The sequence below is a fragment of the Ooceraea biroi genome, chromosome 12 (assembly GCF_003672135.1).
Source record: "Ooceraea biroi isolate clonal line C1 chromosome 12, Obir_v5.4, whole genome shotgun sequence".
NCBI classification, from domain to species: domain Eukaryota; kingdom Metazoa; phylum Arthropoda; class Insecta; order Hymenoptera; family Formicidae; genus Ooceraea; species Ooceraea biroi.
In genome coordinates, this window is record NC_039517.1 from 7,760,175 (window position 1) to 7,781,890 (window position 21,716).

Genomic DNA, 21,716 nt, shown 5'->3' on the forward strand with positions numbered 1-21,716 from the left:
TCTTTTTCTTTTACCCAGATCGTAAATCACGATGCCTGCTAAAGCGAGCAAGCGAATGGTTTTGCGACACATAAGTTATCCTTATGCAGATTTAACGGTGGCAAAAAAAGAGAACGTTCATTATGGAATCTGGATTAACGGATAGTGATTATGGATCATGCAACGTCGTCGAGAAAAAATTCTGAATGTGTCTGAAATTGAAAATTAATTTGTCCGAAATGAAAAGGTTCTTTAAACATTTTCGACGCTGGAAGGCGACAGATTATACATTACGGTTCTCGCATTTGTGTCGCGAGAAGAAAAGACGGTGAAGAAACGCCGGGTAAACAGACGCGGTTACTTCTTTCTTTTTTCCACGGTGGGTCTCTGTAACAAAAGCAATTGCAAGAGGGGAGGAAATGAAAGCCAAGCAAAGGAGAAGTGAAGAGAAGACGAAGACTCAATAACGCACGAAACCCGGCCGGGTTGTCCGCGTAGCCGCTTCACCACTTAATCTCTGCTCTGGAAATGAAAACCTTAAGGGAAAGAGAAGCGACGCGCGGGAAGGAATCCTCGTGTCGAGATGGACGACAACGTGAGAGGAAACAACGTTGAAGAAAGACTGAATAAAAGCAGGGTCAATATTATCGCCACAAAAATATTGGCACACCGTGATTGCAACGGAAGTACAGAAACAATGTTGTTTCACGGAATGTAACAAACACACGGAATAATTTCGTTAAGCATGCATCTCAAAAACTCGAAAGAGATGAGAAGATAAAGAGGATGACACGCTTTCCCATATTGATCTTGCAATTCGTGTTTTTGATCGATATAATTCTTGTATTGTAGCATGTACTGCCACTTGCTATCTAACATTCATTTGATATTTGGAAAACCAGGTTGAAGGGGCGCGCAGCAAAAGAAGATCAGAATGAAAAGCTCAACTCAGTCTGGGTCAATAGTATTCTCGATGGTTCAGGCTGAGTCCAGGCTGAGTCCGGGCTGAGTCCGGATTTGGTGCAGGCCAGCTCGACGGCTCAATCTTTCTGGCGGAGCAATAAGAGCCGAGGAAAAGAAGGATACAGATATCAACAAAGAGAGGAAGAGTAAAATGAGAAGGAAACCGTGAGGGCACCGGGGATCAAACGAGCGGAATGGAACGACCGTGCGACAAAAGCTCATCGAGGCGAGCAGAGACGAGAACGACGAGAAACTCTCCGTGGTGGAGAGACAAATCCTTAGCGGGAACCGCAGCGCGCTACCGCCGACAACTATTCGAGAGAGAAGCGAAAATTAAATCCCACGTTTAGTGCCGGGAGGATATCGAGGGCGGGATCGGAGGGCAGAGGCGCGATGACTTTTGAGAGAGTCGATTCGCGACGTCGTTTAACAGTTGGAAAGCGGAAGCGACGAGAAAGAGAAAAACAGAGAGAGAGAAAGAGTGGCGTCGCGTTTCCGCCGCAGGCTGAGCTGAAGGCCAGAAACGTGCGAGAAACTCGAGCGAAGCTCGAAGGAAAAAAAGAAGTCGAGAGACAAGCGCGGAAGTTCGAAGGAAATGGAAGCGGAGGCGATCGTATGTGCGAAGAAGCGACGTCTACGTCCGTGGAGCGAGTCGGGTTTATTGGAAGGAAGGTACCGTTATATCACGCGCACATACACAGAGCACCAACACTGAGAGCAAGAAGAGCAAAGTAGAACAATGCAGAGTACAAAATAGAGAGAATTATGGAAATAAAATTGAACGTCACTTAGCGAAACGATAAAATGATAGTTTTTAAGAAACATCCGTGAGAGTTATAGATAATAATCTGTAACTTGAACCAAGACAACCTAAATGAAGACAAGAATTAAGCTGAGGACACGGAAACAAGATAAGACTGATTCTGGAAGCGCACTGACAAATTAGTGTGCAGTAGCAAGACGAGGAGTGTAAAAAACGTGTAAAAAGAGGAATCAGTATGAAGATAATGAATGTACGTCGTAAAGCAGATAATCAAAGAGACTAGTCGGAGAAGAGTTGTAGAGGAAACAGAAAAAATGGCATGGGCGACGATGTACCTGGCGTATATTTTACCGGTGAACCTGCGAGTTCGCGAGTGGTACTAAGCGAGCGAAAAATGATTCGCATTTTTATTCGCGAGCGGAAGACGAATACAAAGAGGAGCAAATACATATTTCATATGCAGATACGCCGGAGAGAAAGGACGGAAATGGGCCAGAAAGATTTGGAAAGATACGCGCCGGAGTCGTTAAAATTGATCGCCTTAAGGATCCATCGAAAAAAGATCTTCGTTTTGAATCGAGTAAGAGAGATAGAGTAATACATATAGGGTGAGACACCTAAAACAGGCCACCTGAATATCTCGGCTGTTATTGATGATAGAAAAAAATGTGTCAGACCAAACTTGCATGGTTTCGAAGGACACATAATTTGTTTTAAATAGTTTTTTATTAGGTGGACGCGTAGAGGTCATTTTTTTAAATGGTATGATATGTTTTTTTACGTCCCATCTAATAGAGCGTTTGAAGATGCGCACATTGATCTACGGATCAAAATCATTCAAGATCACTGAAGGCCAACTGCAAGGGAAAATAATTTACTTTATATTGCCTAGAGTTCTCTGCTATTAAAAACACTGTAAACTCAGAAATGAAAAAGTTCTAGCACTTAGAAATTTTAGCCTTCAGTGACCTTGAATGATTTTGACCCGTAGATCAATGTGCGCATCTTCAAACGCTCTACTAGATGGTACGTAAAAAAAATATCATACCATTTAAAAAAACGAAGTTGACCTTCATATGACCTCTACGCGCCCACCTAATAAAAAACTATTTAAAACAAATTATGTGTCCCTCGAAACCATGCAAGTTTGGTCTGACACATTTTTTTCTATCACCAATAACAGCCGAGATATTCAGGTGGCCTGTTTTAGGTGCCTCACCCTGTATATACTATATTCCGTATGAATATACGCTCGTGATTATGCGGACTTTTTATTTAATTTAATTTTCCACTTACAACCTATTATTATAATTGGATGGCAAAAATTGTAATAAAAATATATGGAATATATTAGAAATATACGTAATATGGAGATATACATAATAAAGAGATGTAAAGAAGACATGAAGAGATACGGAGTGTACGAGTAATGGGACAAGAAAGCACAACTTTAATAATCATAATGTGAAATTGAATTTCTACTCTATACCAGAAACGTACTAAGAAATGAGAGAGATGCGAAATATGTAGAAAATGTAGAAATATTATTCCTATATCTCCCGAGCGACATTCATCGTGAAGCATGAAAAGAAGACTCGATTATGACGAGAATAAACGATATTGCACCAACATCTCCAACATCTTTTTCTTCCTAGATGTTTCCAATGTTAACTAACGGCAGTGCTAAAAGAACGGGCGCAATATTCCCCGAGTATATAATGTCGGAACAAAATCGAATGGAGAGAGAAAGCGCGCTAAGCAAGCGTAACATCCGGAATAAAGGAAGGTGGCCGGAAACGAAGGGAACGGAGAAAAAACCAATGAGCTAATATGGAAAACGAGAGTTCGGTATCAGAAGCGAGAGCAAGAGAACGGCAAGAGAGGGTAAAGAAGGATCGCGAAGCGGAGCGAAGCCTGCAGGCAGATCTCGTGGCGCGAGATGCATTGTCGTCAGCAAATTGCGCGTGGAGAAAAGTTTCGCCGTATCGCAGAGGGTGGAAAACACGCTGATAACAAAATGCCGCCGCATCCTCGCCGATTTGAGAAGCGCGATGCATAAAGCGCGCGCGGCGAGAAAAGACGGCCGGGAAGTCCGAAGGATAGTTGCGGCTGAATATCTTATGCATTCACGGGACGCGCAACTTTGTAAATGCCACGACATTCTCGCGTCTGCGAGGCGTCTGCGTTTCCTCGGTACACCAGTGCCAATTTTCTTCGCGACGAACTGGTGAACATCACGGAAAGCGCTGCGAAGCAGCAGCACGAAAGCTCCATTTAATTGATTAATTATTTATTAGTCTCACGTTATCGATATCTCTGGTAATGATAACATAATAGAAGATTCCAAGTGATGATAATATTTAATATAGCTCTTTAAAGATTTATAATTTTTAAGAAGCTTTCAACTAACATCTTCGATGGAAGATACGACAAAAATGGGACGGAGAATGGAATTATGATCATTTTCACGCTTTTCGTAGATAATCAAACGAACGAACTCTCGGAAGCTCGCGGTTAGCCGGCAATGGCGAAACGACTAATTTTATGCAAAACGGTTTAAGAGGCGCGAGTTACGCCGAGCTTCGAGCTGCTGAATGCACCAAGTTAGGACGCGGTGTTAAGGCGGAAAATCGTCCGCGTTTAAACGCGATCGCGAAACAAAACAGAGCCGCGGGCGATGAAACTGAGAGAACTCCCGACGACGAGACTTTATCCCCGTTTATTTGGCGACGAGGGTAACTTCAATCGGACGCGGATAACTTCAATTGTTCCCTTCACGATTAATGGCGCGCTGCACTTCAGCGAGATTAGTGAGTTCCGAGAGAACTGGATTCAAAAATAAGCGGCTCAGGTTCTGGACGTTGCAATTTAGCGGATCCTTCGAGTGATATTTTTCGCGACGCTTTCCAGTCCGGAGACAAAAGTGCTCTCTTCGATGACAAAAACCTATATTGGATTTTGTGCACAATTCCAACTCTCCGCGAGCCGAGTAAGTGAATTTGCCACCGGGTAACTTAACGAGAACGGACGTTTCATTACTAGCTTCTTACGAAAGGGGCTTGCGGCTCAAAGAACTCCTGAAAGGTTTGCGCGCTTAATCGATAATCCCATTCATATCGATGGCCTGGCTTAAAAAGGCGTCTCGCGGAATTTCAAAGAGAGCTTTATCTTGTCATCCATATACCTACAAATTTCTCTGCCGACGTTACGCTCTTATACGCAAACTTGCGAGCGACGCGACGTCACGTTTAATAATTAGCCACTCTCCCAAGTAGCTTACATCTGATCTTTTCGCTGACATTAATTAATTTTAACTTTGCTCCAACTATTTTTCCGCTACTTTGCAAAACCGGAATTAAAGGAGAGCAAGGTATGAATAAAACTACATTTAAAAGGACCAACGTTGAAAACGAAATGATGTCATTTTCAGCAATATATTTTTAAAAATTTTCAAATTTATCGGAATGCAGCATCGATACGCGTCGTTCCATAAAAACCTAACAATGTCCATTAGATTGACCAAGCCTGAGGCGTGTCAGTCGATATGTATAATTCATTAAACGCTGAGAAGCAACGTGCTCGTTACAGCGTGGCAAGATGACGGTCGCGGATTCAGCCGAATCCCCGCAACTCGTTACTCGTAAATTCGGTTCAATATCGCGCGACGGCCATAACACCCATCGCCGCAGTCCGCGTAAATCAGCGATATCAGGCGTGCACGAATTACCATTTAGGAGCGATTGTTATTCGCTTCTGCGAGACAAATGTCTCGAGCGACCCGATACCGCGTCCTCCCTCGCGCCCCGGTTTGTTCGCGCCCGAATAATGAATGCCGGCTTTAATGAAAACGGCGAAACGCAGCCATTACCTCCCCCGGGGAAATCAATCTCGGATAATCCTCCTAACATCAGCGACACGATTGCGCCTTGCCGTTCGCGTCAAAGATACAGAGAAACCGAACCGGTTGTCACGAAAAAAAATGTTCCTCGCGAGAGAAACGACATTTCCCCGCGAGCGAAACAGAAAAATTATATTTCTCTCCTTCAAAAAAACGTGCATTAATGGAACATTAGTCCACAGTTCCAGCGTGGTGTAATTAATTTTAATGTAACTCGCTTGGAGATGCTCCGCGAGCGCTTTTTAAGTTTTGATTCGTATCTCTCGCGGCGGACATACAGTACAAGCTTTGTTACTCGCATGCGCGCGCTTGCAAGCTTCATCGGGTATGTGCTCATAAAGTCTGGATTATTCTCATGAACGTCACCACCGTGCGGCCGTGTTAAGAAACGCGGGCGCACAAAGCACCGAACGAAACGTTGAGCCGTTACAATTCACACGATGTAACCCGGAGGCGCCGTTAAAGCAGATATTACGAAAACGTTGTTTTAACGTTAGCTATACGAGCCGAGAACCGAGGCGCAGCAGCCGTGCTTCCTCTGGTTGTTGCGTTCCGCCTTCGTTTCTCGTATCGCGTATAAGCCGAAACAATATTACGGTGGAGTTGCATTATTTTCCCGAGGCTGCGCGCTCGCACGGTAAACGCAACTAGGAAAAACGCGGCGTGCAAAGTGTTACGACGATAGAAATCTTCGTTTACGAAGAGAAGAGCACGTAGTTTAGGGTAATATTATTTCTGTGAACGTGAACGCGAGTTTAAGCGTAAATAAAACTCAAGATTTGGGAAACGGCGCTCAGGTAATTTCCAATTAAGCGCATCCAAATGGTACCGTGGATCGTAGTAACGTCTCGTAATTTTTGCTACAAGAAGAGAAGTATCGCGTAGGTAGACCGAGTTTGTAATTAAACTGCGAGATATTTCTACGAATAATTTCCAAAAGAAACTTTGTTGCGAAAATATATACGCTCACGCGCGTGTGAGCGCGCGTGCACCAATGTCCGCGTCCGGAAATGAGGATTTACACTGTTCTTAGCCAGCCGGCGAATACAAATGGACAGAGTTATTTCGAAAAATATAATTACACGCGTACGGTCCGCGCGCGCGGTACCGCGCGAGCTTTATTATTCCAGCGTACTTTCGTCGTTACGGAGAATTGTCGTTCACATGAGCGAGAAATACGAATAAACGAGATCAGCGTAAATTATATTTTTCTAACGTCGTTATTTAATGTTGAAAACGTGCGCATGGCTGCACATATAAAATATTTGTGACAATAATTTAAAAAAGCATGCATACTTATACGATAACTATCAATATTATAACTTTAATTAATTGAGAAACGACGACAATTGCTCAATGACGAGATATCTCAATATGCTCAGCACTGAATCAAGGAATTTAACAAACGTTATCTTGATAGGAAAATTCTCGTTATGGAAAAATTAATTCTAAACTCGTGACCGTGCATAACGCATACGCGGCGATAAAAGGGAAAGGTACGACGGTCGTAAATACGCCGCGGCTGAAAAACCGCGCAATCTAAAAATTCCCGGCATGCGAGGGCCCCGCGTTTCCGGCCGCGGGAATGCATATTACACGTACGGTTACCCAATCGTTTCCCATTGTCGCGGGCGCGCTCGCTCGCGCGAGATTCCGGTCACGATCAGCAATCGAACAATGGATCCTTCAGGAATTGCGGGCAAATCGCCCTTACGGCCGTGGAGCCGTGGGCCCATGGTAAACATTGTTCGACGGGATGAACCGTTCGCGGTGAAAAGGCGGCGCACAATGCAGCGAACGACGGCACAACGCGGAGCCGGGACGAAGGACGAACAATGATCTTCCGGTATCCGTGTGCGGATGTGCATAAATCAGCGATATGACGTCGGCCAATCGTCGCCAGGTCGATGCGGCCTCGACAACGCCCTTGAAATATCGCCTCGCGCCACCCAGCATAGACCGACGATTAACCCCCGTCGTCGATAATAACCGCCTTCTGAAGGTTTATGGCGGCGGCCGCCGCCATCGTTCGCCGAGATCTATTGCCAATTACATTAGCGGCGTCTTCGTCCTGTGAATCGGCGTCGCGCCGTGTCGCTTCCGATAATCCGGGGGTGGAGACTCGACGAGAGTGCAATTCGCAAGAATAATTCGTCGGGACCAGGTGCGAAAATTAAGCCCGCGGTTTCCGCGATGAAAAGATTGACTGTATAATTAGCATTCCTTTCCGCGATACGTCGCACGTGCGCGCGCGTTGGATGATGAAATTTTTATGCGAACGAGATACGAATTTAATTAAACATTACGGCACACATTGCCGCAGTAATTAGCGCCGGCACAAAGAAATATGATTCTCAGATGAAACAAAGCGGGGGTGTAAATAATATACACACGTGTAGTGAGTATCAGAGTACTTACCGGTCCATTTAATTATTCAAAAATTTTCCGCATTTAATCATTAATCTGTTTATTATTAATTATATTATCCATTTATTATTAGTAATTAATTCAGAATTGAAGAACCGCTCAAAATCGCTCGCAGAACGTGTAATACGCGCGTAAAAGAGAGAGCTAATGGAGTCAGCGTTTGTGCGTTACATCGTAACGAGTTACATAATAATTACGTTCGCAAAAATGCGAAGCGCTCCTCGAAATGCATCGAGTGCGCATCGAGTACGTCACATATAGAATGTAGGTAATAACAAATATATCACAACAGATGCCAGCCAATAAATTCGATTGGAGCAGCTTTGACACATTTGTTAAAATCCCCACCACCTTGCATTAGACACTCGGATGCGCGACGTTGCGAACAAAACGCAAAATACAAAAACGGTGTAATGCATCAATAAACCCGACACGGTTGGCGTGGATGCAAACGGCAGAACGCAGCTAACTGGCGTAACTGGCGTTTCCCAGGGAACAGAGACCGTGGAGCTTGCTGTGACGCAAATGTTACTGCGCGACGTGTTTCGACTGAATTTTTCCGTTACCATCAATCAACGGTGTATCGCGAGCGCGCGTTTCAGCCTTTTCGCGAAACACGCCCGTAGGACGCGGGTATTTTTATTTTATTTATTATGCGACGCGGATTCGATAATGCGCGCGATTGTTTGACGAGGATTGCTGGTGCTTCATACGGAAATTTCGAGTCACGCGGCGTCCATTATTCTCGGTTTCAGTATGCGGAAGTTATTGGTAAGTAAGACGGTCCGGAGACCCGAGCATTATCTACGAACAGTGGTAGTCCTCCATGGACCGGAGAGGGTGGAGGGCTTTAACTTCAGAGTCGGCGATCCTTGCCACAAAGCGAGGACGATAGTTTGGCTCGGTCCAATGTGCTAGTTCGATTAGTTACATGGTACCGCGGCTTATGGTTAACGTCGAACGCTTAAAGCCAACCGCCCGCCTGATCGGCCGCTGCATATGTATGCGTCCCACGGCATTACGCTACTCCTATGATCTGTCCGAGTTCCTTACGAAACTTGCCTAATGATATCGTTCGTTGCATCGGTGCGGAAAACAATATTTGTATCTCTGCGAAAGTACGTTCGCTTACCAACCTTGTGGGGAATCGAAGCAAGAAGACCTAATAATTTAAGTTTTTCTACTTGTTTAGTACTTGGAAGAATGACTGCCTCTAAATCCTCATTCACGATTTAATTACCGAAACATTCAGCCTCGATTATCAGACACGCAATTAAGACTCTCCGTGATTTTCTTGCATATCAGAGGACACGAGGTACTCGAGATCGCGCGCAATGGCACTTGCTACGAGGAACAATGCGTTCGGGCCGTAAAATACAAAGTAAGATATAAAATAATAGCCAAAAAATTCAGTTAACGAAACGAGAAATGATCTGACACGCGAATTTATCCACCGCCAGAAATTAAAACTGACGTAGTCCGATTTTTCTCGGGCCGTTTCGAGCGCGGCCCGAGGCTCGCCTTTAACGGCGCGCGAGACAAAAATTTCAGCGAGCTCGTTTTTCATCCGCGGCAGCACCGGCTACGGGCTGCGGCTTTTCTTTTGCTGTACCTCGGCACGTAACAAACGATTCACGGTGTGTCGAGTTGCAACGGAATTTTCCTCTTATTACCATTGCACGTGCATATTTAACATTCACATAGTACGACCTCCTAATGTACATGAGAAGCGGATAATATCCGAGTTAGCAGTTCGCGAGGTCGATCATGTAATCACATAAAAGAGGGTGATTAAAGCGGATCGTGCGAATTTCTAATTGTTTGAATATATTCACGTATCGAGAATTTCCTGGCAACTCAATTATCCTCATATGCAAAATATCCTGTGTTCTAGAAACATGCAAAGAATAAAGAACTGGAGCTCCTAACAGTACATGATCATTTTTCTTACCAAATAGTTAAATTGACAAATCATACTCTTACCGCAAAAGCTATCGAAATAACGTTCCAACGATTCATCTCGCGGAATTATACAATACTTTCGTGGATACGTGACCAGACTCGGTACACGAGCACGAGAATTCTTTCCATCGCGACATCCAGGCGCTTCGGAACAAGCGCTTAATCATCATTTTCCGAATTAAAGGAGACCACAAGATCTCGCAATTATCTTTCATCACAGATTACAATTTATCGTAGCAAGAACATCCGAAACCTTACATCGTCAGCTTCTAATCCATTTTCTTGAAATCGTTTTTATTCGATTGCAGGTGCCACACGAGTACACTGTCCAGTATCCTCCGCTGGCGCCCATGAGTACCGGGGGCATCCCGAACAGTCTAGGATTGCGATTGGAGGTCGAGCCGCGGCATTTTGTGGGCGGCGGCCTGGTCAACATCAAATGCATCGCGCAGGTGGGCTCGCGGAGCTACAACGAGGAGCGTAGGGTGCTGATGGCGTACGTGAACAACCAAAGGCTCAGCGCCGGCGATCACATGCACGCGGCTGCACGCAGCATCCGCTCAGGCCTCCTCGCACCGTTGCTCACGGCGATTCTCGCGCTCATCCTGCTCACGACGTGACCTACCGGCCTCCTAGCGTGAGTCGGCCTCCTCGTCGCACGGGAATTACGTTGCAACACGCGCTTGTGGAACGCGCCGCGGGTTCAATGTCAGTTGTCCGATCCTTATATATAAAATTAGGCTTAGCGATTAAGCGACGATCCATCGGCGATCGGTTCGCTCTCGGTCCGACCGCGCTCTCGCGTCCAGCGGCGATCCGCGTCATTCGTGAGGAAGGATCAAGGGAGACACGCGCAAAAGATGAAATCTTGTCGAGATGCAGACGTTTGTAACGACGACGAAGGAAGATGTTTTTCTCGTTCGTTGCAATTTTTTGTGTGTATTAATTATTCCGTGATTTTTAAGAGTTGCTTTAGTGAACATTATCGTCGTACTGTTATTGTATATTAATGACTTTATACTTGAATTATTGATTTGTGTAAGGAGATGCTTTGCAAGAGATTGTTCGAAGTAGCGCGCCGGTAATTTTATAGACAGGAGCTAGTTGGACGAGCACCCCTCCGCATATTTTAAACGACTTTATAGATCGGTATTCCCCGTTCGGTGGATACTTAGTCGAAGTTTTCCCGTAATCTTCGCGACGGCCCCTCTCTCTCTTCGATTTCTCCTTATCATATTTAACTCCCAATCCTTTTTAACGAGTTTCGGGGTCCGCGGAACTCTTTAAAGTTCCCTTTGATTGCGGCTCGCACAGTCGTCATTAACTTCTCATTCAAGTTTGAAAATTTTACTGCGAATGCCACTAGCCAGATAGCGCAAAGTTGTCGAATAACAATCAGCGGTATCTCGACAATTCAAATTCGCGAGATACGTAATATTGGACGTCATAGTTTCCTGAATCTCGAAAAAAACATTTTTGAGATTCTTGAACATCCGCATGTCGTCTAATGGAAATTTGGAAAAGTCGCGTTTAATTCGCGTTTGATTGTGTCTGTTCGTAATAAAGCTCGTTCCAGTTTATGGTCTCACAATTACCGTCATGGGACTCAGATAGAACTACCACCGTACCTCATACGGCGTACATGGCGTATCGTAGAGATATAAATTCCGGTACAGCGCGTGCAAATTCCGTTTTACGACACGCGTGAGATTAACTACCGAAACGCATATAAGTCGCCGCGCCGTTGCGAAACGCGCCTGCGAATTATCTACAAATCGATAAGCGGACTTGCCGTGTCCGGCACTGATAAAATGAGATTAATAAATCGAATATTTCACATTGCAAAATCGTATGTGTGCGTGCCGGCAGTTACACATACGAATAATAATTTTCATTGAAAGAGAGAAGCTCTGCTGTAGAATCGCGTAAAAATTTAACTCACGATAATACCGACAAAAACAATTTATACGCTGTTGGCACGATGTGAATAATGGCTCAATAATAGCATCGGAAATTCAAGCGATTGTCTCGCACGATATTTACTTCACCGTAATGAAAATATAACGTGTATAAAATATCGTTCAATTCAAAATTAATGTATAAACGCCGGCGCGCGGGGTTCATTTAGCAAAAGTCTAATTAACAAAGCAATGGAATTTTGTTTGAACATTTTTAAAAGTCGATTTGGCTCACGCAGTATGATGCATTGTTCTATTCAAGAATGCAACTATTGTTTTGGCGCAACAATAATATTGCGTAACAATAATGTTACGCGGAATATATTTGCATGCGATCATGAAGCAACATGGAATTTTTCGTGAATTTACAATTGTGCCGGATATTTGGCGAATTTTTGGACGCGGCACGATCGTCCGACGAATCCGACGGATTTTCACTTCGGCGGGTGTAGCCCGGCTGTTGCAGTTTCACGTGTTTCGTCGCTGACGACAAAAGGCGTTTGGTCGCGCGAGCGCGAAGAAAAGGGGAAAATCCTGAGCGAGAGAGGATTTCGCGAGGGGCGGTCCATTCGACTGCTCCTCGGAGAAGACGCTATAAAAGACGAGCAAGCGTGACAGGAAAGTAAGAGAATGCGAGTGAGAGAGCAAGTGCGAGACGGAGAAAGTGAAACAAAGTTCGCGCGATCGTGCAGAAGCAAAGAGAAAAAGAGCTGCAGGACGTGCAGGGAGAAACGTTGTGTGTGACCGAAGCGGAAACGCAAAGTTTGACTTCAAGAATGAAAGTAGGTGTGATATTATAGTATCTAAGGCGCGACTCGTCGCTCCTTTAAAGCGGCCATCTTTGCATTTGATTTTCCATCTTTGTGTGATAACAATCTATCATGGAATAATTATTTCCTCAGCGACGTTTGTGCAATGTAATCGTACAAATTTACAAAATCGCGCTGCAATATGTGCTCCGCGTTATCTAAAATTTTGCGCAAGCTTTAACAATAAAGCGCGCACTTTACACGCACGCACACACACACACACTACGCACTTTTATCTTGATCCAAATTTATTCAAGTCATTCCGTTCGCAGCTGGTTCCTGCTCGATGCAAAAAAGAAAATGCAAAGTCGTAAATTACTGTAAGATGGCCGGCTTTCGAAAGAAGGCGAGTGACTAATGGGAATAAATGCGGAAGCAAGAGAGCGTTTGCTTCAAGCGCGAGTGAAAACGTGAGAATGAGCGCGACTGGCCTCGCCGCACATATCACATCACACCGACACACTTTAATACGTGCTTAACACACTGACACATTACGCACACCTACACTCACACATGCACGCGCGCATATACGTCTGGATTAAGAGATGGAAGGAGGAACCAACCCCCACAGGGTGCGCAGGATACGCATATATCACGAGACGGTTTCCTTTTGATCGCTATCGCTCATCGAGCCGAGCGCGTTATTTATCGGCCGTAATAATTTACGAGTTCACGCGCGGAGAGAGAGAGATTCGTGCTGCAGCGCGCGTAAACGTCATTTCCGGTGCGGAGGATATTCGCGGGCGAACTTTCGTGCCTGTGTTACGCGCGTGTTACATTCCCGCGGAACCGAGAACATTTTTGGCGCGCATATTCGTGGGTGCCAACAGTGGGGAAGAGGGTGCAACGGAAGTGCCGAGAACATTTTTCTCGCCTATCGCTCTTCCGATCCGACACATTTATGCGCGCGACGAGAGGTTCGTCGGAAAATGATGATAAACCGCTGTTTCTTGCGTGCAGTCCAGTACTATTAAGGATCTCTACGGAGATACGGGGATCCTGCACTTCTTTTATGTGTATAATCCATTTACGTATCTCGAAAATTGAACGCGAAGAGACGTTAGGTGATGCTCTTGCCGAATATTTCGAGCGAGAAACGTTCGGGACTTCGTAGACTCGCGTCTTTGCTGTTATGTGCATATGCATACGCCCATTCACCGAAGATGTTCCCTTACATGTTTCCGCAATCAATAAACATTTCAGTTTTATGGCTCTATAAAATACGGGCGGGACTGAAGTTTGCAGAGGCGGGACAGCTTATTCTCTTTCGCGAAGTACGGATTTATTGCACTTGCAACGACGCTTCGTTAACGATAAACCATTCGTCAGAACGCCCCGGGTTTGCAATAAAAGCAATTCGCATAATCTCGCTTTGCAACTGCTTGGATCAACTTAGATTGAATCATCGTTTAATAATTACGAACTCGTTATATGAAATTCCAACACGCTCGCGTTTGTTAAAACTATTATTATTTGCAACATATCAACGCAAAATTCGTCGCTAATTCGGTATTGGCAAGGTTAATCCAATTGAGTAACTTGCGTGCGTTCGAATTTATATTTGCCATTTCTTGTATTATTATTGCCAGACTCATTTCCCTAATTAAATAATTTAATTGAGATATTATTTTCTTTTCTGCGAGCCCTGTTAATACACTGTCCCTGTCCAAGCGGTGGTATTGAATACATGTTTTAATATCTACTTAGCGAATAATTCGCAAATAACGTCGAGTATGATAATTCCGAGATTACATCCGAGCCGCGTCAGCGGAATTACGTGATTGTAACGCTTAAACAATACCAATCGATCGCAGCCGATCGTAAGTTACACCCTCCCTTCATCGAAAGTTCCTGTATTTGCTTAACGTTATTGGTGTCGCGAAACGCAGCTGGTCCCAAGTGAACGTCTAAATCGACAATGGTAGGAATTTTCTTCGCCGCGGCCTCGATCCGATCGATATCCCAATTTTACGGCCCGTCGAATCGCGAAAGCCAGAGGCAGACTCGAGGATCCTCTTTGGTGTGCCGGCTAGATCCTCCGCGTTCTCCAGAAAGACTTAAATGGATTCCTAGCGGAAACTTAGACGCAGCAAACGGTTTCTGTTTCGAGAACGGAAAACTACTTCCTTCAAAATTTCCGCGTGTAGGAATTTCTATATATTTGCGTTGTGATGCGAAACATTGGAAATTCTTGATCAAATTCATTACTGACATATGGAAATGATCAGATATATTTATATGCATATATGAAGAAAGAATATGTGATTTCAAAAGACATTGTATGAAAGGGAGAGAAAATTTGTATAACGTACTATAAATAAATGTGACGATAATTAATAATTCTACTTGAAAGAAATAAGTATTTAATCCAGAAGAGAATTGTTCGAAAACTGCCTGGAAAGCAAGCTTTATAATATGAGGAGAATGAGAAACTGAAAGATTTATCTACAAAGGTATTTTGATAGTGCAGGCCGATATTTCAATTTTACAGTCTGTCGAGCACCAGAATTCGGGGACGCGCGAGACTTCAGCTGGAGAATGTCCTCGAGATCCCGGTCGGATCCCGCAAATTTGCGTCTCGTCGTGGAATCCTTCACCGGATTCCTCGAGAAAACTTTCTTACCTCTCTCCGTGCGTTACTGAATCCGACTTTTACGGATGGAGCAAAGCTCGAAACGGTATTTCCTAGGAAATTTACGGATCCGCTTCCATTTCCCCTGTTTGTCGTCAATTAGATATGAACTCATGCAAAATTCATACCTCGAATGTTATCTCGAAAACTGCCTGCCTCTTCTCAAAATATTCTAACGTTCTCCGATTTGCCGTGATTCTCGATGTATCTCTTACCGACGTAAGCATAAAAAAGACGTATGCAGCTACAGTCTGCCTTGATTCCAGACAAATCTTGAGAATAAAACCTCTGCCATTCAAGGAAACACTGCCATGATAATTATGCATATTCAGACGTATACTAGAAGAGAATTTTGTAAGAAATTTTGAGTAACTTTTTTTTAGCGAGTCGGTGTTCCGATCAAAACTCATCGCGTTAACATTTAACAGAAGAAACACGAGATACCGGTTTCCTCAAAGAATGATCTATATTTAAAAATCGTTTTCTTTTAACAAAAAAGAAAAGAGAATTTCTGTTTAATGCAGAGCTATTGTTTAGCTCGGAACGGATCTGCCTGCATATGCCTGTGCACGTCGCTTGGGTTAACACAGTCGTAAACATTTCCTCTGTTCGCCAGGCTCTATCCGAGCCGGCGAATCCGATAAAATCGTGGATCGAAGAGCAAAGCGGAATCTCTTTGTGCGGGCACGATCGATACCACGATTTTATAGACTGGCGAGCACCGAAAGCCCGCGAAAAGCTTGCGTAGTCGAAATGCGCACTCCGTTTCGCACGTTCGATTTCTTTCGTTCGTCGAATGTGCACGCGAATCCCGCATCGCGCTACAAAGTACGACAGCGTTAAAAAGTCCAGGGAATATACGGCCGGTACATTTTTGCACCATCGCTGCAATAGTGGCTGTACCCGCGCCTCTAAATCGCACAAAAGTTTCGACGCGGTCATTGATCGGGTCGAGTTATTGATTATCACCATGGATCGAACCTTCCTCCAGGCGCACCCCGCGGATTACACGCAGCACACTCACACAGAGAAACCAGACACACGTAGTCACACATGAAACGTACATACGCTGCCGGTCTACGAGAGCGTTAGATAGGAAATAAAGAGCCCCTCTAGCGATACGCGTTTAACATGTAAATCGATAAAGTATTAATTTAATTAATTCAACTGTTAATCCCCCTGTAATTATAGGAGAGCGCCCTCGCGAGCCACGATCAAATCTCATTAGTACGTGTAGCGTATTTAAAAGGTATTCGTTCGATGTAATCGTGGATCGCGAAGGTCCGCGAGCACCTGAAGAGGAAAGGACCGTGGGGTTACGATCGAGTTGGATTAAACTTTCCTGAAAATTCGCGCGGGATCCCCAATTATCCCCGATTGCATTAAGAATTGTCAGCTTTCCGAAGCAGCGGTGAGGCGACTTTGCCAATAAAATGAAATTAACGTGTCTACCTCTCTCTCTACTTTCTTCCGGATGGTCAGAATTATATTAATTTGTGCTAACTTGTTCCCCGTTCGGGTAAGTTCAGATCTGGTCCCAATCCGCCACGTAAAATTGCCGAATCTATGAATAAAATACGACCATCTGTAAAATTTGTCCGAAATCTAGCGTAATAGGACGGTAAAATCCAACGCGACGGGAATCCACCCTCCGGTCGTCGCATTTCGTATTTTCGAGCTCACGGATGCACTATTACGGTTTATGGCAACCCGAGAGTAAAAATTTTGCTAGGAACACTATAGTTGTAAACGTGATCACCATGAAAGATTAAAGTAATATTATATAAGAAATTTGTGGCGCACGTACGTACTCATGCAAGGTACTCCACGATATTTCTTATATTCATAACAAAGTTTTTACTAAATCCAAAAATTTCTTCTCTCCATCAAAAGATGAATTTCATGGAAATTTTAATCAGGAGTTAATCTTATATTGAACATATTTTTTGATATTAGTCATAGCTAAATTTTTATTTATCAAGATATTGTTACAAGATATTTAAAAACAAAAATTGAAAAGATATCGCGCAAATTGTCTCCACTGCAGATTACAAAGAAAAAAAGAAAGATCAAGTTGAAATTCACGAGAAATGTGAAACTCTTCATTGAGAAAAAGCAGCGATGAGGCATCCTGTGCATACGTGCGCACACAAGAGAGGTGATCTCGCGCGCGCGAAGCGGGGAGTACTCAATTAATTATCACGATTAAGGGCAGTCGGCGATTAGCATAATTGACCATACACCATGGTGCGAGCGTGGGAGGTGAGAACGGTATTCTTCGTGCAATGTAAGTATATACATAATGTAAGGACCCCCGGGAAGAGAGAGAGAATTTGACCGCGTGTAAACGCGTGGGCAGTATGCGCGCAATGTGCACGCGCGTGCCGGCGTGCCTGGGAAGCGCGGTTAGGTGTTTAAAGTGTAATATGCACAGGAACGCGTTTATGTACGTTTATGTAAGTAACATTAATTGTAAGATAAATATATATTGATGAGAAGAAAAGATTCAAAGATTATATATATAAATATAAAAATATAGATATATATATATATATACATATAATTATATATTGCAATAATTGCCACTGTAAGTTGTCGGAGTGTTTCACGCGTACATTATATATATATATATATATATATATATATATATATATATATTATTAGATATATTTTATAGGTTAGACTATACGTTTTTGCTAAATCGGCGAATCGAACGACGAACTTATTACGACAGCGTACGTTTTATCGATATTATAATTATCAGAAGGAACAATGCTTTCCTCTTATCTCTCTCTTTTTCCAGCTTTTCCTCGGCGCATCTGAGTACGTATCTACTTACTCTATTGTGTTTTACTGTGATAATACGTACTATTCGTTGATGTCTGTGTCTTCGTAAGCTTTATATCTCTACGTTTCTCTCCGATAAATTACGTCATTCGCTCGTCCCGTTACATAGATTTTACTTAGATTTATGTCACGTCGAAATAGCTGTGATTTACCGATTGATTTATAATTCCTTATTCTCTTAGGAACATCACTACGATATAGCATATTAAATAAATTGGGCGAATTAAACACGACTTCGAATCACAAACGCACCGATCTCTCGTTTCTTCGTCCCTCATCCAAGATCATGTGCCACCTCAGGAAGCAATTCTGTCTCTTATATTTTTTAATTTAATTAAGTTTCTAATTTAATAAATAAAAAGATATCAGTTCCTAATTCTATTAATTTTATTCTTGTTTTCCAATTTGGAGAAACTTGTCTTGGAGATAATATAACTCGATGATACGATAGTACGAGACCATACGGATTGTCACGGACACCGTCATATTATCTTCGCTATGTCATATGCAAATATACACTTATTGCCATTGTTTCTTGCGAAGAGCCGAAATACGGTACTGAGACGAAACGCAGAAACGCAGTCTCGAGCAGTCGTAAAAACAACCAACGTGACCGGAGCATAACGCGCGCGACGAAGATTACGGAAAGAAAACGGAAGCGGATTCGGCATAATGCGGACTGGCGCAGACGCTCTCGGGCGTGTGCACATTATTTTTGCGCTCACCGCGGGGCGTCCTGGAAAGGATGTGCATTTGCATGCAATTCTGCGCTCGCAAATACCTATATACGCTCGCGAGTACACACGTGTAAACCTACGTACGAAAAACAGCGCTCGCATTCTAAATGATGCCGGTACATGCGGATGCAATTTATACAATAAATATATGCGCGTGTGTATGAAATATCTCGGAATTATTGCATATTTCTTTGCATACAACGAGCACTAAGTAGCAAAATCAAATACGATAATTTTACTTTAACGTGAAGCGTTAATAATTATTTATTGCTAAAGATGGCTTGACAGAAACTAAACTTTGAAACCGTAAATAGAAAGTGAATTTTGTTTCTTGATTAACGATTATAGATCTGCGCGATAAATTTCTATTGTTCACAGCATGAAATCATGATACAAGTATTATCGGTGACGGTATTAAAAGCAATGCCACCGGAAGCTTAACTCTGGAATCGGAAACACGAAACTCGATATCCCTGAAATTGTAACGTCGTTTTAAATTGTCGCTGCAATTTGCGACCGGTCAATACTAAGAAGAGCGGTGCTCTCTCCTTGTGCATAATTTATCAAAGGATTCTGTCAAGGGATACCAATCAAACATGAAGTACAGCTATTATCTTTCTACGAGTGTAATCACTATCTCGAAGTCCGTAAGTATCGATTTACCAATATTCGATATCAATAAAGAAGTAGAATGAAAACTATACGCTAAACATAAAACAATAATAAAAATGAAATATGTAACAAAACTAATATAGGGTGTGCTGATTTGCAAATAAGAGATTAATGGTCATGAAATAAGAGATAAAATTTGAAGATAGCTCTTGTTCGACTGATTGAAGATCATATTTTTCTTTTTCTTTCTTATCTATCATCATTGATCGCGTTGTAATAGCAAACGATATGGTAATATTTGAAGAGTTATCACGAAGGCAAAGACGGCATAAATTTTAGATGTCATCGTGTCGCATTCGCAAGGCGTAAGGCGCGGAAATAACGGCGGAAACGGAAGAACAACAGAGAATCGCAAACTTCGACGATACGGCACAGAATTCGCAAACGGCGGCAAACTTGCGAATTGGGTAAAAGCACGAAAGAGTCTATACCTTAAACTCGTCGAGAGACCGAGTAAAAAAGCCTCCCCCGCGCGCAATACGGAAACTTGGAATTTTAAGGGCAAACCCTGAAGATTTGCATAACCGGATAAACGTTTCGCGCACATTTCGGGACTTGGGACCAGTTAGAGACTTGGCGCGTAAAAACACGTAATAGATATGACATAAATTACGTGATATTAAAAATCTGTTTTAACGATTTAATATGGCATTACATTTATTATCTTTGCGCGAAAATTGAATGTCTCTCGCTTTTGATAAATTTAGTTTTCGACATCTAAAGTGCGCCAGTACTTTGTTCGCGATAATAATAATTTATTTGTAATAACAATAATCGCGTCCGCGAATAAATTTCACGCAGGATGCATAATGTGGGGAGGTTTACTGTGTTTCAATGTCGCGGCAAGAAATAACTGATCGCAGATAAATTACGATCACAATGCATTACGCTCGTAGACTGCACATTGCACGGGTCTGACAGGCAAGTAAGAAAGATGAATGTTACGACTAATGAGCCGTAACAAGTACGACCGAGTAACAACAAGTGAAATTGGGCGCAACGATATGGATACACGATTTTGTATATATCGAGCGTCGATTTTACGTCATGCATTACGGCGCGTAACGCATTCGCGTTTGCGACAGCGGAGAGATTAATGATCGAGCGGTGCATTGAACAACCGTTTCTTTGAATAACGCATACGCGACTGCAACATGCTTCATTCGAGATAATATCTCTATATTATTATTCTGTGAACCAGATTAACATAACAGTGCATTGAACTTACTTGGACCGAGAAAAGAACTGTGGTAAAAATACTCGTAAAAGATCGAATAAAATAAGAAAAATATTGCATCAAAGAGAAACTAAAGTTACACATAGTACTCTGACGAAAAGAAACCTTTGTACAAAATTTTATATACGTAAACGTATGGAAAAATATTACAAGATAACTTCTTCAAACTATTGAAATTATGTTAAATTGCAATAACAGAGAACTGTCGGATGTGGAATTTGTGTGTAATGCGTTGATCCAATATCAAATTTCTTCGTGATTATATTTCAATAAAGCGCGGGCCAGAGATAACTCGTGCATATATGCTGCGTCCCAATGTCGCGATCATGCATGACGCTATTAAGGTTCATTCCGCACGTCAGCGTTAATTTAACCGACTGTAGCATCGGAAATATCGCATGCCATACGTTCATGCGATTAGGGTTGTTTCACCGTGCATTTTCCCACGAGCTCGACACACGTTTTGTTCATAAAGTTCGATAATGGAATAATGGTTAACTGGGTTTCGCAGGCATTTTCAGAGCGTGACTGCACTTTTTCGCAACCATATCATTTACCAACGAATTAGCGGCGCGGTACGGGGATTTGTCGGGTGTATTTGATAGCGTCACGCGAGATTAAACGAGATGTTGGCAAACACCTGGGATTATTTGTTCTCGAGAATATTGAATACGTGCCAGGTTTGCCGCGCGGCATGGTCCTTAGGTCTTATCATCAAGATAAGCGCACTACATCCGCGATACGGCGAATCGGCACGAACGGTAGACGGCTCTCTTCCAAAATAACGAATTTTATCGGGTAAATATTAATCTCGGTATAATGCTATTGTAAC

General features: G+C 43.1%; 1 protein-coding gene across 3 annotated transcripts in view; it reads left to right on the forward strand.

Annotated features, from left to right (window-relative positions):
• The window catches only part of LOC105284227, a 197,570-nt gene that overhangs the window by 162,301 nt on the left and 13,553 nt on the right, over nucleotides 1-21,716 (forward strand). For 2 of the 3 annotated variants that reach the window (XR_002193646.2, XM_020033250.2), the window contains exon 5: nucleotides 10,301-10,629. Coding sequence is in view for 2 of the 3 variants with exons in the window: in XM_020033250.2 (XP_019888809.1) it covers nucleotides 10,301-10,612 (312 nt within the window). In the remaining variant the exon portion in view is untranslated. Of the gene's footprint in view, nucleotides 1-10,300; nucleotides 19,259-21,716 lie in introns of those variants that run through there. The other variant, XM_011347578.2, reaches the window with a different exon arrangement.